This window comes from Xylocopa sonorina, chromosome 9 (assembly GCF_050948175.1).
Source record: "Xylocopa sonorina isolate GNS202 chromosome 9, iyXylSono1_principal, whole genome shotgun sequence".
Lineage (NCBI taxonomy): Eukaryota > Metazoa > Arthropoda > Insecta > Hymenoptera > Apidae > Xylocopa > Xylocopa sonorina.
Window position 1 is genome coordinate 2187351 of NC_135201.1, and position 17806 is coordinate 2205156.

General features: G+C 34.3%; 2 protein-coding genes across 3 annotated transcripts in view; one reads left to right on the top strand and one right to left on the bottom strand.

The window, feature by feature from the left end:
• The window catches only part of Stet (stem cell tumor), a 575614-nt gene that overhangs the window by 555493 nt on the left and 2315 nt on the right, over positions 1–17806 (bottom strand). For both annotated transcript variants that reach the window (XM_076900839.1, XM_076900840.1), the window contains exons 2-4: positions 17154–17395; positions 16179–16202; positions 15933–16097 (exon numbers count right to left, since the gene is read on the bottom strand). In XM_076900839.1, coding sequence (XP_076756954.1) covers positions 15933–16097; positions 16179–16202; positions 17154–17333 — 369 coding nt within the window. In that variant the 5' untranslated portion in view covers positions 17334–17395. The remainder of the gene's footprint in view (positions 1–15932; positions 16098–16178; positions 16203–17153; positions 17396–17806) is intronic.
• Positions 1–17806, top strand: part of LOC143427034 (tetratricopeptide repeat protein 39C-like) — a 98613-nt gene that overhangs the window by 67014 nt on the left and 13793 nt on the right. The gene's annotated exons all lie outside the window — the stretch shown is intronic.

The window sequence follows — 17806 nt, forward strand, 5'->3', positions numbered from 1 at the left end:
TACCACGAAGAAGAAAGTGATTGAAATAAGGAAGACAGAAAATGTTTTTCGCTAGTGGTAAAATATTTTTTCTGCGAATGTTAAAAGTAACGAACCGTAGAAAAACGTGGTTGTGTTAATCTCCATTTGAGACTTAATTCTCTTATTAGCGATGAATAAACGTGTATTACGAAGAAATTGTATTCCGTGTTTGTTTTCATAAATAGGTTTCGTTATATCACTTTTGCTACAAATTGCTCATTGTCCAGTACAATGGGCTAACATCCAGCTTTTTCCCGTGACAATACGCAGGAATTGAAATACAAATCTCCCTCCGCTGAAATTTAAAAACGGTTATGCGAAATGAGAATATTGCTTCCACTTAATTAACCGTACGCGAGAAACGGGATTAATTCGTGTACGAAGATTATATTAACCTGACAATTACAATATTCTGGGCGGAAAGTCCGTTAATAATACATTGTATCATTGAAATTATTTAATTATTACTAAATCAGTTTAAAAATAAATGTTTTCAGTTCTGTTATTACAATTATAATTAGATCAAACATATTTACTGAAAATTATCCTTTTTTTTATTTTAAGTTAGTACTAAATATTTATATAAATATATTTGCTCTTAACAAAGTTAAGAAATATTATAATTTAAATGATCGAAGAATTTACGAATCAAGCGAAAAAATATCAACCTGGAATTATTTTTGTTGTATACACTTCATTTTTTAAATTCATAATGAAATTGATGCACAAATCTCCACTTAATCGATATAAGGAGCTGAAAGTCAACGTAATGATGACTTTTCAGTGCTAAACATATATTTCCGTAGTAATTGTCTTCCGATGCAATTAAGTTGCCGACAAAATTTTTCATCCATCAATTTGATGAACGTAGTTACGAGGAAATCGTGTTTCAAATAAAAATTGTTTGTACTAGCATCGTGTAGAATGCATTTCATTTATCGCGAACGTCTCCTTGATGCTTAATAGTTAAAAATTGTACATCTATAATTTGGTGAAATTAAATGCTTTCACGGGAATACACAAATACTTTCGTCGTCACATTTTGCGTCACTTCAAAATACTGTTGCAGTTAATTACTTATAAATAAATTGGTAAATAGAGATTTTTAAAAATCTATTTAAATCCAAAAATATTAATCTCAAAAATATCCTGCCATTTTAAATATTGAACAAACTTTGTATAACATTATAAAGTAAAGTAAAAGACTAAAATTGCATTTTTAGAGAACATTTATTAACTTATTTTATTATACTGTATATCAGTTTTCAAATAAAGGAGAACAACTAAAATTATATTTCAAAGATGTAAGATAAAGGTGACAAAAAAGTATTCAGCCATTTAGAATTATTTTATAAACAGAAATTTTAATATTTTGTTAGATATCCACTCAATAATAGCTTTAAGTCTATTTAGGAGTAATCCAACAATATTTTTAATAATTTCAACGTTATATTGTCTCATTCCTGTTGAAAATGGTTCTTGAATTCTGTCCTATAACAAATATAATGTTTTGTTAAAGATCTCTTTAAATCTTGTCAAAGATGTTCGATTGTATTAACGTCAAGAGATTTGGAGGTGTCTCACGGTAGATTTAGATTGTAAGGTGGAACCAGTTTTTAAGCTTAACTTTTCAACAAAATTTGAAATCCTTTTTTAAATGTACCAAAGTACTAGAAACTTGAACGCAGTAACTTCGTGGGAAATATAATTCTTTACTCGATAGTTTTGCAAGGTGATCGAATACTTTCGCGACCCTCGTTCCGTATTACTTCTTTGGAACATAAATTACATTTTATTTAATGACTGCGACACATAAAAAATAAATTTGTACTTAAATTTTTACTCGTATATCTTATACAATCTTATACAAAATTTCATCATCTCACTACTTAAAGTGACGCAGTATTTTGGGAAAGAACCGTACGACCGTACGTGTCAATGCCTTTGAAGTGTACAAATGCAAAACTGCAACAGCTACAATTTATCACCGATATAAAATTTCCTGCATCCAAGATTGTACAAATACGACAGCATCGTCGTATTAGAGGGGCGGGAAAAAATGAAAGAAGTGAAAAGAGCTGAAGCAAAGCAACTAGAGTCGAATCGAAGAATTATCGACCACCCGTCGAGGACGGTAGGCTTCCATCTGGAGGTTATAAAAGAGGCCAACGAGTAGTCGGTGAGAGGGCGTAAATAGAGACACCAAACGAGGGTAGAATAGGAAAGTGGTAGCTATGGGCCGTGCCCTCCTCGTCGTGAAGTTTAACGACGGTAGGCGTGGTAGAAACAAGCCGCCTTTGTCCTCCTCGCCGGTCGGAATTATGTCGAGCGGGCCCAAAATCACCCCGTAATTGGCAAGCTGTTTGTTTTGTCGCAGACCGTGCCGACAACAGATGGCCCTGCCCGGTCTTGCTTCACAGCCTTATTACGATTTCCTATTACCGGACGGCCGGCTAAAATCGATTCGATCGCGGTGCTCGAACAAATTGCGAGCCAGGGAGCAGCGTTACACGTCGACGCATCGCGCCCACCTCTGTTCAATTTCGAGGAAATGCGAGCAAACCGAGCAGTCTGCTCTGATACGCTTGTTAGGATTTTTTACTGGATCCATGGATACGGTACTTATTACTTATTAAGATTTTTAGTTGTTTAATTGTTTAATTCTTCATTAACTTGGATATAGCAAGTTGTTTAATATGAGTGGAATGAAGAGTAAAAGTTGTACAATTAATTATCGTTATTTAATGTCTCTCTGCGTTTATGAACGATAAAGAGGACCTCGAATCTTTAAATTTACAGCTGGTTTGTACGTAAAAAATATTTAAAGAGAGTTTTTTTCGAAAAAATTAAATTTAAACTGTATTAGTAAGATCTGTAAATCATTAACGCAAATGGAAATTGTAATAGATCTGAGAGTAATCTCTTTTCCTTTTTATCACTATTTAGAATATATTGGTATATTATATTTTATAACTTTATATTTGTTATTTTCTCACTTTAATACCTTACAACACGTCTATAATATTATGGAAATAATTTTGAAAATGTTAATAGAAAAAAACTCTACTTAATAATAGGTATACATATAACAATTTTTACATTTGAAATTAATTCTACAATAGATAGTTAAAATTTCACAATAGAAAATATAAAAGCACATAGTTAATGTCAATAGAACGTACATATGTGTGCATTATCTTATTTCATGTAATTACTAGCACCAACAATGCTTGAGGTATTTTAATCATGTATAGTAATAGTTTCATCTACATTTAAATTAATATAGAATTCTGAGGAATGCAAATAATATGTACACGTATATGTATACATATAACATTTATCAGACACCCGTGGAATTACGGAAAGGGATGAAACTCAAAGATCAAGTGTACGTACAAGTATAGGATAGAAGGAAAAACGAGAAAAAACTTCTCAAAACCTTCGCTAGCGGGCGACACCGTACGGCCCTCAAAATATAGATCAACCACCCCCCAGATGGCAGCACTTTCCAAGCAAAAACAAAATCACTATTGTATACTTTTAAAAATTCATTAAATAAATTCACCAAAAGAATTTATCATGTTTTAATTAATCAAATAATTATAAATACTGGATAATGATTCTAATAAATATTTACACAATATTAATTTCAAGAAATCAATATATCGTTAAACAACACAAGAAAAGGAGCCAATTTCCTGTGTTACGCGAAAGAATGTTTGACAGCTTCAAATACTTCACTATGTTGCTCGATGCAACGTGTCCATCGTCTGACAGCGAATTCTAGGAACGAAATAAACGAGAGAAAGTCAGCGAACGACAGGTATCGATCTTCGGAGAGATAGAACAGGAAGAACTGAACAATGCACCCAATTATTACAGTTAATTGTGACGTCTCGTGTAGCGCTGAAACTTGCTCAGATCAATCAAACTAATCGAATTCGGGTACCTTGTTTTCAAGTTTATACAAATCAAATTACTTCGACTAAAATAATATGTTTATACATTCGAATTTACACAACACGCTACAATTTAAAGTTCACATTGTCTAAAATGTATTTTGAGGAAAAAGAAAGTTGAATTAACTTCTTTAAAGACTTAAGCTCCTTTAATTAAATTTAATCGATTAAAAAGACGTTCTAAGTCAAATAAATGACAAATTAACATTAGAAAAATATTTTCTGATTGCTCGAATTTATTTTTCTAAACACTGAGGCACTTTGCTGTGCAACCCTCTAATAATGGCGTAGTACCTAATCTATGTCGACAAAAGACTGGCAAAAGTAGGAATTATCCTACAAACTAAAAGAAGAAGAAAGAAGAGATGCAAAGCATGAAGCAAAGAATATAATGAAATTATTCTCCCATCATTTAGTCGATAATATACATTTCAAATGTTATAAAATATTCTGAAATGCAACCAAAAGTGAAGATACAAAAATGTACGTTCCATTTCACGAGTAAATTCTTTTAAATAAATGAAGTCAATTATTCACGATCCTTTGTCCAATTCCATAAACATCGAAATTTCGACCAGCCATTCCTCGGTTTTCTCGAACAGGTCTTAATTTAATTAATATCGCCTCTATAATCTTATCGAGCCCTCATTCCGAGAGAACTGGTATGCGATTCAACAGCTCGACGTTCCCTATCTTAAACGGTTCCAAGTTCGGACATATTTTATTCGAGCTGTCCCCTAATTAGAAGTGGTACGGACTTTTAGCTCTGTTCGAAGTTCGCTCGGACCGAAACCGATGGAAAACGCGATAGGATGGGAAAACGTAGGAAACGTAACGACGGCGAAGAGTATGGCATCCCTTAATTTCACGGTCGATTCGACCGGTGGAAAATGCAGGCGCGGGCAGAGGTACGCGGCGCTTTGTTTATACTTGCTGCCGTCTCGCAAGCGTCTGGGTGGCGGGACCACCGTCCTCACGAGGAAACATAGACGGGACGGGGGGCGAGAGTCAACGGCCGTGAAGTTTTCGATCTACATAGATAGAGCACCGTGTATTTAAAAATGCTTTTAACAGAGCCCCGTTAATCGACTCTCCCTAATAGGGGAACCTTGTCCTTGCCTCGGCGACTCTGGGCCACGCTCCCCCGGCCCAACTGCACCAAACTAACCGGACAATTAGTTAGCCGATCGTGACAAATCAACGAGCTGGAGGTCGTAAAGTTCCAGGACTCTCGCCGGGAAATATCGCTGGAACTTTGTCCGAGACCGCCGGCATATTTAGTGGGCCGCTTTGATATTTGCCCGCGGTTACCAGAAATCGCGCTACAATTACGAATTTCTTTAAGAATTCGTAAACTAGATTCGTTACGGTTGACTCTGGATCTCTGTTCTTCGTTTTTTCGTTTTAAATCCAATTGTGAATGGGTTGTGCTATCTTCATTGCGTATTAAATAGTATTGGCCCAAAATTTTCTAATATTAATGGCTATGGTAACTGAGAAATTTATATTGATTTTTTTCTATGGATTTCCGCGGTCTTCAGATGTCTATCGGTTTTATATCTGTTTTTAAATGATTTTTGATCAATAATTATATACGCTTCACTGTTCGGCAATTGCAAATTATTATTCACGATTGTTTTCAGACTTTAAACAGTGGTGATGGATTATTATTTAGACATAAACATTCACAAATACTGAGAGCACCTGTTAAAAGTTCCACGTTATAAATACATTAATTATCTTCTTCGATTTCAGAATAAATAAAATGTATAATGGATTTCTTTAAATTGCACCAAATAAATGTTACCCTTTCAGTAACCACAAAGCCGATACGAGTGTCGATTCCAGAACTGTCTTGCAACCAATTTAAATGGGAGGAATAACATTTATAGGACTTATGTAGGTCGGAAGCAGTATTACCAAAATAGTTACAATATATGACATTAATTTAAATGTCGCAACTATATTTACAATTCTTGGTAGAGTAGAATAATGCCATTAATTATAAATGACTAATTGACCCTCCAAAAATACAAAGAATCGTTAAATGTTTCAAAAAAACACAACTTCAAATCTAGTTACTATTATTAGATATTTTTCAAAACACTAGCTATCGTCTACATAATCTTTAAAATTGCAGTTAACTTAACCTCTTCAGGGACACTGATACGACTGTAAAGATTTCTAATTTTTCCTAGAAAGAAGTTGACGGTACAAATATTTAAATAAAAAGCTAACTAGATTTTACACACCCGCTATTATTTCATTTATCAAATATTAAAATACACCTCCATTTAACTCGTCCATTATCTAAATTCCATAATTTCATCACGGACGCGCGGCAAACGGACAGAACTCGACTGCCTCGAGGGATGAGATCGCGGGCATTGAAATCTCTGCTCCGCAGAGCATGTCCGTCGCTGTCCGACAGAAGACGGAGAGGGGTTCGCAAACGAAGTGAAACAGTGAAACTATTCGCGGTTGAAATGAATGACGATGCGCGGACGGCACGTGTAGAGGAGAGATCGAGGTGTACGAGAGGTTAACGGAAGGGTGGAAGGGGGCGAAGGGATTGGGGCGCGGCGGAGAATGGAGATTTAAGGGTCCGACGTGGGTGTGGGTGGGTGCAGGGTCCCAGCCGATGGCGTCGCGTCGTCCTGCTCGTTGTCGCCGCATCGTTACATTCGCCGCCAGCGTGACGCCCCTGCGCTTGTTCGAACGGGGCCCCCTCGCGTATATACGGCCCTTCTACGTGGCATTTACATTATTCGGCCCCAACTCGAATCTAATATTATGAATCACGCGCCCTGTCCGGGCCGTGCATAATGGGGTCTTAGGTCGGCACCGCCTCGCGCGGAATTCTTCCTCGCTGTTCCTCCATAGGAACAGGAATGGAACAAAGGATTTCAAGACCCCTTTTCGACCGGATGAACTTTCATCGTGAATAATAACGCTGTTACTTAGTTGCGCCTAATAGTGCGGGGGGGGATGGCTGCTTCTCGAGGAACAAGCAGTAGTGTGGATTGTGGATTGTGGATCGTGTGTATGTCTCAGCTTCGAGAATTGATTATAGATATATCTATTATACATTTTTTGATAGTTTAGATTCAGAGAGTTTTATAATAGAACGTATAAGAAATATAGTGGTAAACTTTGTAATACGAATTAAATTGTTAAAGGTGTTAAATGATAATTATTTTACATGAATGGAAGTGGTTTCGTTTATTGTTTTCTAATGTTCGCTGGGATTTGGGAAATGGAATCGTTTAGAAGAATTAATGGCGCGCGATTAGATTTGTTGATAGGGAAACTATGTTTCCATAAACATTATGTACGAAAACTAAAAATGACAAAATAAACAGTTTATTTACTTTGATTTTAAAACAGATACAACATGAATATTCTGACAAAAATAATCGCATAATATGAATTTGTTATATATATTTATATTTTGGAAAATATAAGGGAAACGGCGCTTCGACAGCTTCTATAGACTACACACCATTGTATATAATATACATTTTATTATTCCTTTTAATAGATTTTACAACTGAATTCGATGAAATCTTTCATCTACGTTTTATTATCAAAGATTCTAAATATTTATCAAACTACAGAAAAATGTAGATTTTTTTCAAGTACTAATCTTTTACAATTAATAACACTAGTGATTAGAAGATTTATGACATAAAAGTAATTTGTGGTGTAATAGTTAATACTTATCGTAAATTATTTATACTATGTTGTATAATGGCGCTCAGAAGTTTAAAATATTAAACTTTTAAGAGAAATAATAACTTTCGTAATAAATAAGCGTTTAATTAATAGCATTATGCTTTTTATACTATCAAAATCTTAAATAATTATAATAAAAAATAAAAATTGTAGTTATAATAAAAAAGTAGAAGCCTTAAATTCTTTAACGAAAGTATGTATACGTAATAAATTAAAAGGTAAATAAACAAATCAAAATAAAATATCAATTTGTACTTATTTTATTCTAATTTCGTTATCTTTTGATAGTAATTTCCTCTGTAGTTTAATAAATATTTAACGTTTTTGATAAAAAAAAACGTAGAAGAAAAATTTCAATAAATTCTCTAGTACGATTTAAATTGTTAAAGGGTAACAGTAATTATTATACATTACAAAAGCAAGAGCAGGTTAATGCATTACACTGTCAGATGCTATGTAGAATATAAAAACTCACATAAATATACAACAGACAGAGCATGTAAACTGCTGCACGATTGGAAAATTTTAGATTAGTTTCATGAAAATTAATACGGTTACTGATTTCCATAATTTGGATCAATTTTATTCTAATGTTAAAGACAACTGTACTTAATAATATTGTTTCTATTAGCTAACAACAATTCCTCGAGGAGACGAATATTATTTTCTGCTAATTTTGCTTCTCACAATAAAACTGAGTTATTATTATAACAAAAATTCTTGTACAAGAATGTAAAGAAAATGTATCGACCTCATTATGAACCTGTAACTTCTATTACTTCATAATATTTACGATTCAAATTCGTGATTCTGACTGTACCAAAAAGAAAAAAAAACGTACATTAATATTCTTAAGAAATTAAAATTATTGACATTCTGAAACACTAATGATCAACTAGTTATCATACGACTATCGATATCATTAACTAATTATAGCACGATATTAAAATACGACGTGTTCCTTATTTTCTCTATTCCGACAAACAAATTAAATACAATTTTTTATTTGTAATATTAAAATTAAACAGCCTTTAATAACATCCAAATTTAATAATATCAATATTCGACGAAAAACTACGCTTAAACGAATTTAACATCAATGAGTGTTGTACAATTTACGATAAAAATGCAATATTAGCGATAGAACTAGTTGCACCAAAAAAAAATCAATTTTTCTGATTATATCATCCACATTATCGGGCATTAAAAGTTTGAACACATCAAAAAAGGTCCTGTAACTACATAGTTCACAATGTACCTCCATATATTCAACCAACTATAACTCTAAAAAGTGGTAGCAATTTTATGTACCACCCACAGTTTAAATTGCCCAAGCATATTCCACAAAGTTCTCACCATTTCCAATCAAAGCTATTCCGTAACTTCGAAGGTCCAGTCCGCGAGCAGCAATACGTAGCCAGCATCGCGCAAAGAAAATCTAAACGAACCCATCTTTCACGGGTAACGAAGTGGTACTACATCGAACTGCTATCGCGCTACCTCTAAGAACCCGAAACTATCCAACGCGAGCAAAAAGTAAAAAACGAGACGAAAGGATCCGAGTGGCTTCTCTAAATAAGTTTCCCGCGCGGAGGACGTCGGCAATGGCACGATTTATCGTCGAGATTCAGGAACAAGAGGGTTGCAAAGAAAAGTGAAAGCTGTAACGAGACGAAAGGAGGCAAGAGAGGAGAATCGTGGAGGAGAGAGTTTTCTTAAATTGCACTTTGTAGCTCCTGAGAGACCTTACACAGGGATTTCGACGCCCACGGCGAGGGATAACGAGGCGAGCTCGGGGTCCTCCTCGCGGAGGTGAGACACACACCGGTAGGTCTTCCGTGGCAGCGCGCACGGGACATAATTGATATCCAGGAAGAGCGAACGAGTGAGAGAGAGAGAGAGAGAGAGAGAAACGAACCTGAAGCGAGAGGAAAATATTAGCCCGCCAAGAACGACCAAGAGCGAAACGAAGAAAGACGAAGGACCACCGAGATCGTGTCCAGAATCGCCGACTTGCCGAAACTCTGGCAAAGCCCGCCTAAGCGCCGACTCTACGCCCCCCAACTCCTCAGTCCTTTTCTTTAATGGCCGGTTCACCACTGCGCAAACATCCAGTGACCACCTTCGTCCGAGCTAATTGCTAATCATAGCTCAGCGCGGAATCCACCCCCCGGTTCTCTCGCGTACTTACGTCTCTGTCTTCGTTTGTTCACGTCCGTCTGTACGGTGCTTGGCTCTCCTGATACGATTACGTACGTGTTAATGGTATGAATTTTGTTACCGGTTCACGCGTCTATTTGTGTACATCTATTTTGACCCATTCACGCCCACAGGGGAACTAACGAATGATAATGAAAATATGTCAGCTAAGATAGATTATAGAGCAACATACATTTCGTTTGTATGTATAGATAGAAATTCCAACTGAAGGAAATAATGATATTGTGAAATAAGGGATGTTAATTAAAATACAGTAGAGCAGAGTAGCCTTCCATAAGTTCTGCTATTGAATTTATGATGCTACGTGCAAACTTATAGAGTAAATGTCGTATTGTAGACAGTCCGAAAAGACAAGAAAATTGAGAAAAATTGTAAGATAACAAAAGCAGACGGAAAATGATTTTATAAAAAAATAGTCAATCCAAAACATAATTGTTGTGGAGAGAACCAAAAGAGATTAGAAAAATTTCTGAGATTAATTAATAATATTTTGGAAAATTATAAGCACTTCATACAATTTAATGAAAAAAATGGAAACAGTAACAGCTACCCTTAAATTCGGTTATAAAATTGAATATAAAAAATAAAAAATTTATATTAACAATGAAAAATTTCACAAAGGAAAGACTACAATTAACTGAAAAATTCGGATGTTCTAAAAGAAAGAGAGAGTCAACGTAGCACATTAAGCTTCTTAAAAATTTTAAATAATTTATGGACATCTACCATGGCAAACGTTGGTTATCTTAGAACGTAATAAAAACAAAACGCTAGAGATATATTGCCTGCACTAGTTTTCTTAAATGAGCCTTCTCCCTTAAATGAGTCATTTGTTACCTTCATCCCTATCCCTAGGGTTGAAAGTAATGTGGCGTTGGAATGACTGTAATACTGCGTCCAGCATAGAAAATAAAACCAGTTAATAGAACAGTAACTTTTTACGAGGACTATAGCACTTGAGACCATATAACTGTAGAATCCTTCGGTTTTTATCAGTAACAATAAACTTAAAATAAAGTAAACGATCTTCATAATAATTGTACTTCCAAAATAAAGCAACGAGACGCACTTGTTTCAAAATTAAATAAAAAGTTAAAAAAAATATACTTTCATTTATACCTGTACTCGTAATAACTAATTGAAAAACAAACTGTTTATTTTAAATATTATTCGATGATATAAACTTTTCTGGTCGAGAATGAAACAGCGATCGACAAAAATGTTGTTTTCTTTAAATTGTCGAAAATACGAACAAATAGATATTATAAAATGAAGTCACTGTATAAGACAGTTATAAGAAAAAAGTGTAACTTCGTTCCTAATAAAATGGATGATCGCATATAATTAATTTCTCTCATGTTTTAAAATTATCTTTTTTTTTATATTATATAATAGATGAGCTTAACTGTAAAGTATAATGATAGACATGCGTGCACATGTACATTGACAAAAAAAGAAAAGCATAATCGACACGAGTAATTAATTCCAACGAAAAGCAAAGCGAGCAATAGAGAACGATAACGGATTGCCGGGTAATTGAAAGTTAGCAGGTAAATTTCAGGAAACGCTACACCTACTTGTTCTTCCATTCCGATTGTTAGAGGCTGGGGGCATAAAATACGTGCACCGTCAGCCGCACGACAAACAAGATTATCAGGTTCGTTCGTGGTCGTGTAAAATAGTAAGTACGCGAGCGTTATACGGTAGAAGGGTAGCGGTGCACGCACGGAAATCCCGGTTACCGTCGTTCGATCCCGTCGGCCGTAAATCATACCGCCGCGCGGGGGGATGCCTGCGATTCCATGCTCTTGAATAATTGCGTCTACCTTTAACCACCTGCGGATTTAATCCCCCATAATCCTGTGTCGCATCGCGCGGCGAAAGAGCCGAATTCCAGGTATTATTCGGCTACGAATAACAAACGCGCCGAGGCCGAAAAGGCGTACCACTCGCTCTTCGGCATATGATCGTGGTATAAAACGTCGAGGTGGAGATTACGGGACGAGTATTATTCCGTTTCGTTGAATAACTTGTGAGCAACTATTCAACATTGTTCGGAAACGAATTATTGCTTTCGGACAGACTTTCCAAGATGAATACCGAGCCGCGAGTGATATGGTTCATCTAAGATATTTTAATGTTATTATAGGAAATTTTTAAATCAAGAGATTTTGTATCGGTGTATATAATTTTAATATGGAGTGTTGGAAAGAGATAAAAATGTTCCAGTAATAGTATAGGAACAGTGTCTAACTTCTTTTGGAACACTGATACATATGTGTATCATATTTACATATTTACATAGCTATGATTATCAATGTCATACGATGCTTTCTCTTTTTATTGTTGAAAGATTTTATAGTGAATAATATTTTTCAATAGATTCTAATATTTTTTCCATTTATAACAACTTGAATTTAGTAAATTAAACGTATGAATATTTATCAGCCGGCCTGAAAAAGTAAGGGGGTGATCTTCGGAGTGATTTTAAATAAATTCCTTCAAATTGTTAACGAAAAATACTGACCAATCACAAAGCACAATTAAACTGTGCATTGATAAGACTATGTTTGATCAGTGTTTAAATAATTAACTTTATGTTTTAATTTGTATGCTATTTAATATTCGCTAATAACGTAACGAATCGAAAACCTACTGGTTAGCAAATACAAACTATTGTTTAACGCTTAACTTACAATTAGTTATGCTCAAATAAAAAATCTTTATAAGAAAACGTTTGGAAAAATTTTCCTAGATATGTAAATTACTAAGAAAAATAACGTTCCATTTAAACGAAGACAACATAGATTTTATAAGCTGCTCTAACCAATTCCTGATTGTATTTTTTTCTCATAATTCTTCAAAAAGTAGAATAAAATGTCATTAAAGTACCTGCGCAACAAAATAATTTAAATAAATGCGAATTGGAGAAAAATAAAAAAAAGAAAAGAAGGAAAGACTGGAGAAATGAGCTCAAGAAATTTCAAACATTTTTCCTCGATGTCCATCAATCTCGTAAAAAAAAAAAAAAAAAAAAAAAATAAATGCATAGACAGGCACGAGATCACTTCTGAACGGAGCATGATAGGTACCTGGGAACTGCACGAAATGTCAATACCAGCGCCGTGAGCGCGGTTCAATCGGTAGTCTTTTTACGCGTCGTTTAACTTACGATTTGAATCTGTTCGATTTGTACACGGGACAATTTTCTGCCACTCAACGTCAGATCTGCTTACCTACTGCGGGGGTTGCGGCGGCGAGGGGAGGGGGACAGAGACGAAACCGCCGAAAACTTGTCAGCGAGCTTGAACGCGAACAAAACGCCGTCATTCTGCACCGACATCTTTTAAACGGCGCGATTATCATTGTCCCGATATTTATCTAGCAGTTTCTGCTCGCATTCCGCTTCCCCGCGTCGTCACCGCCCCTTCCTCTCATCCCTCCGTGAAAAACGAAATCTCAAGCCGCAGCCGCATTCTCCGGATCGACAAATAAATGGACAATGACGAGTTCTGAGGTTTGCTCGTCGAGCAGAATAAGTCTATTTAACCGTCGCAAACCTTTTCCGCTCTGAGTCTCGTTTAGCTCCCCTTCGACCACGCGATTCGAGATCTTTTCGAGGGTTGTAGATAGAAATCGGATGGTCGCCGTCGCGTCCACCGCGACTGACACACTTTGTTAAGCGGATTCTAATCGTACGTAATAATTTGATGAATTAGCGTGTTGTGTACGATATATATGGATAAAATAGGGAAAACGCTGCTATATAGATAATGTACAGTTTTGATGAACAAAGCGTTTTTGGGTAGATTGTCTTTTAGAGGGAAAAACACACTAACCCTTATTTTTTTTTTTTTAGACATTGATTACAATCAAATGCTGTAAAGAAATCCATCTTTAGGATTATTTTGAATCCTTATTATTAGCATAAATTATTTCCATTAATGTATAGATATCTAAAGACTATTTTCAATTATTAATTGCATTTATATCTCTACAAGTTACATCCCATAAAAAGTAATAAATGTTCCAATCAAATGATGTAACATTTGGTAGCAACTATCCAAATAAGAAGAGTAGAAACTACAAGAGATTCTCCTCCTAAATTTCTTTAGATTACAGTCCCCTGCGTCGTTTAATTTAAAAAATCCACTAATTAACAGTAGTTTTCAAGAAAAACACTTGTAACGCTTTATGTGTCTCACCCTGTATAACATGTTCCATAGAAGCATTACTGCTTCGACGAATTTGTTTTCTGCAGCTGTTTGCATAATTGCAGAATTGTAGAAAGAGTTGCACGGTAATTGTCTCTTTCCTCTAAGGAGTGTACTTTAATGTACAGGTGAAAACGAGTGTGAACAGTTGTTGAATGCGTCCGCATAATTAAAGGAACAACAAGGAAATTTTTTCTTCTTTATCCTTTCATTGCAGTAAGCTAAGAATAACTTGTCACGATAAAAAAAAGTGCATCTTCATTTGATTATTAAATTAAATAATTTCCATTTTTCTATTTTTTTGCTGCATTAGCGTATTAAATATCCTTTACAAATTTTCTACTTAAATAAGCCATGTCACTGTGTGATCTACAAAAATGAATGGAAAGTACAGGACAAAATTTTGTTATATACGAGAATTTGTTTTCAAGAAAATCGAGTTTGAAATTTGAGCTAATCCGCTTGATTAACAGAATAACAGAATACTATACAAATAATATAATGGACTGGAAGTTGCGTTATATTAAGAAGAAAATTGAAAATGTAGAATGACATTTTTTTATGCGAAATTTAAACTTGTATGAAGAAATGTCACGTATACTATCGACTTCCTTTTTTAATACAAAATAATTTATTATCAATCATACCACCTGTTTTATATTCATTTATCAGTTTATCAAACGCACTTGATATAGAATTTTCAGATACAATTTTATGCAAAACGAAGCCTAAAATAAAAGAAGTTTATCCTTTTTTTAAACTTATTTTTCTAGTGTTAGTGAAACAATTAACTTTTCATGTTTTCCCATTTGAAGCTTTGGTCTACTTATCAAATCAATTGTAATCAGTTATAATTGACACATTATTAATATAGATCTATTCTAACCATTTTAAAAATAAATCTGTTATCGTTTTCTTTGCACTCTTCATATTTTGATTGGAACTTTATGGTACAATAACTATTAACTTGTGTTAATATAATATTTTTTTCTTTTTCTTAGCCCCATAAAATATGTTAACATAGTTTACACAATTACATGTTTATATCGAACGAAAACTTTTAATGCACTCGGTATAGTAATATATTAAATGAACTTTATTTCATGGTGAACCAATGAACTATGAAAAATTTATCAACAATAGTGCGTATACTTGTCTTATTAAAGATGTCCATCTATAAATAAGACATATGTAATATAACAATTTTAGAAAATTGTGACGCTGTCATCTGTTGTCAATGAATAAAAACAATTACACCTTTCGTTGGTTTTAATTAATGAACATATGAAAAATTTATTTTCATATACTTAATTGCAAAAAAACATTAAATGAGAATTGCACTTCCTGAATGTCTGTGAAATCTCTGATAAACCAATATACTCAACAAGATAAATCCTTGGTGTTACCATTGTTTTCATTATTTCTTCTTATATTCAGATTTTCTAAGAATTATAAACATAATATGGAATACCTGAATAAAAATTATGAATACTGTCTCAATCAGTATTGCAATCTTAATAGAAGAATAGATAAATAGATAAATAAAGTCTCTATAAGTTCTCAATAATTATAACAATCTTATTAATTAGAATACTTGCGAAGTAGAAAGATTGATTAGAGTAGATTGAAATGTGACCTCAATAATAAAGTCTGCAATTGTTTAAATTGCCAACTACAGTTTATAACGATAAAACGGAATCATCTAATTGTAAGTCTTAATGCTCGAATTCATAGTATCTATTCGAACGTGTTTTTATTGAAAATATCATGCAACTTCACTTACCACATTGACGAAATCCTGGAACGTCACCGCTTGAACCCGCGATTCCTTTGCTCTGGTGAGTAGAATATCCCGTTTGTTCGGTGGTATTTCGGCTTTCCATTCGGTACTCTTCAAAGCTGCCAAAAAATCCTCCACCGGTATCTCGCCAAATCCCTCGGGATCAAACTGTGGGTGAACAATTGATCACGATGACGAGCGTGAACGAATTTTCTATTAACACATACTCGAAATCGCTCATAAACGTACCTTATCAAACAGCATTCGCCATTTCTGCAAACAAATAGAAAGAAAAGAAATAAGTCGTGGTGTCATCTTTAAATACTTCGTAAAATTAAATATTATCTCTTCCAAGGAAAATTATATGTATATAATATAAATATTATATGTATATAATTATATATATATTATATGTTATATGTATATAATAAAATATAAATTATATTATATAATTTGAGTTGTTTAAAAACAATTTTTGCGAACATTTAAAAATTTAATTTTATAGATGTCTTTACATTCGCAACATCTTAATAATTATAAGGTATGTAATTATAAAGGCGAGATAAAATTATACAATTTTATTCAACGAGATTAATAATTGCCGTCTACTAAAATGATCGTCATATCAAGGGATTGAAAGTACTTTTGGAAATTTCTATTATTATTTTTATTTAACAAGAAACCATCAGTTGCGCGAAAATCATAGGCAACTCTAAAAATTTCAATTCGTAATTTGAATCGCTTTTACGAATCTTCTCGAATCCAGCCATTACCTTTCCATAAAATTGATATATAAGCAACGAAACACTTTCTATACCCACTTCTATACCCACTAAAGAATAAATCTGTTATGATACTGAAGTTAAATATCTGCACTTAACATAACTAATCAGTAGACATAACTAATTTAACACCATTAAACGTAAAACATTATTTTATATAATTTCATTTTGATCACCATGCCGCTGGAACTGTGAAGCGTACAGTTCCATTAAATGATTTCTGTCCCTTTTTCATAAACTGACTATGGAGATGGCTACTGACATTAAACTTAAGGATTTATATACCGTGCAAGTGCCAAGAAGGAATTTAAAAGAAGGGACTCGTTCTATTAAACGTTAACGATAATATCAAGTGGAAATAGGGGAACGGGAAAAGTTCTCTTTAGAATATTTGTCGACTCGCGTGTATGATAAATACGTAAACATTGTACAACATACGTACATCGTTGAGAAGCTCCCGCCTGTATTCGGATTCGTCAATATCGATTTCGGAAGCGAGATCGGTATGATCCGTAACATAGCCATCATAGTGTGCGCTGTTCGCTTCGCTACGTGCATATTCTTCCTCCTCCTCGACGGTACCGGCGATGGTCGGTATCGAAGCGCCGCTTGCCAGTAGCATTACCACGTGTGGCACGAGGTCACCGGATAAATCTCCTCATTCCACCCTCTTTCGCCAGTTTCCTGAACCACAATCGCATCATACTTACCGATCCACGTTACAAAACGATAGAACGTTATTTATACATATATAATTCACGGACTGAAATGCATATATTTACTTACAAACGCTGTGCAACATTTTGGCACATTTAGATTATGTAATAGACTAATTTCATAGTTGTTAACTAAATAAAGTGAAATATTAGTATCGGATTTTCGATACACAGGTATAATTACAGAACACACTTATGTATGTTTATAGAACCGAGTATCGATTAGTCTTGTACAGTTTAAGACGTGGGTAACCGATGTCCCTTGAAATACCTGTGCAGATATGCAAAGAACTTTGCGGCATAATACCGCTTACTGGATGGTACCGTTTCCATGGCAATACGTCGTCGATATGTCTGACTACACACACCACCTATCTAA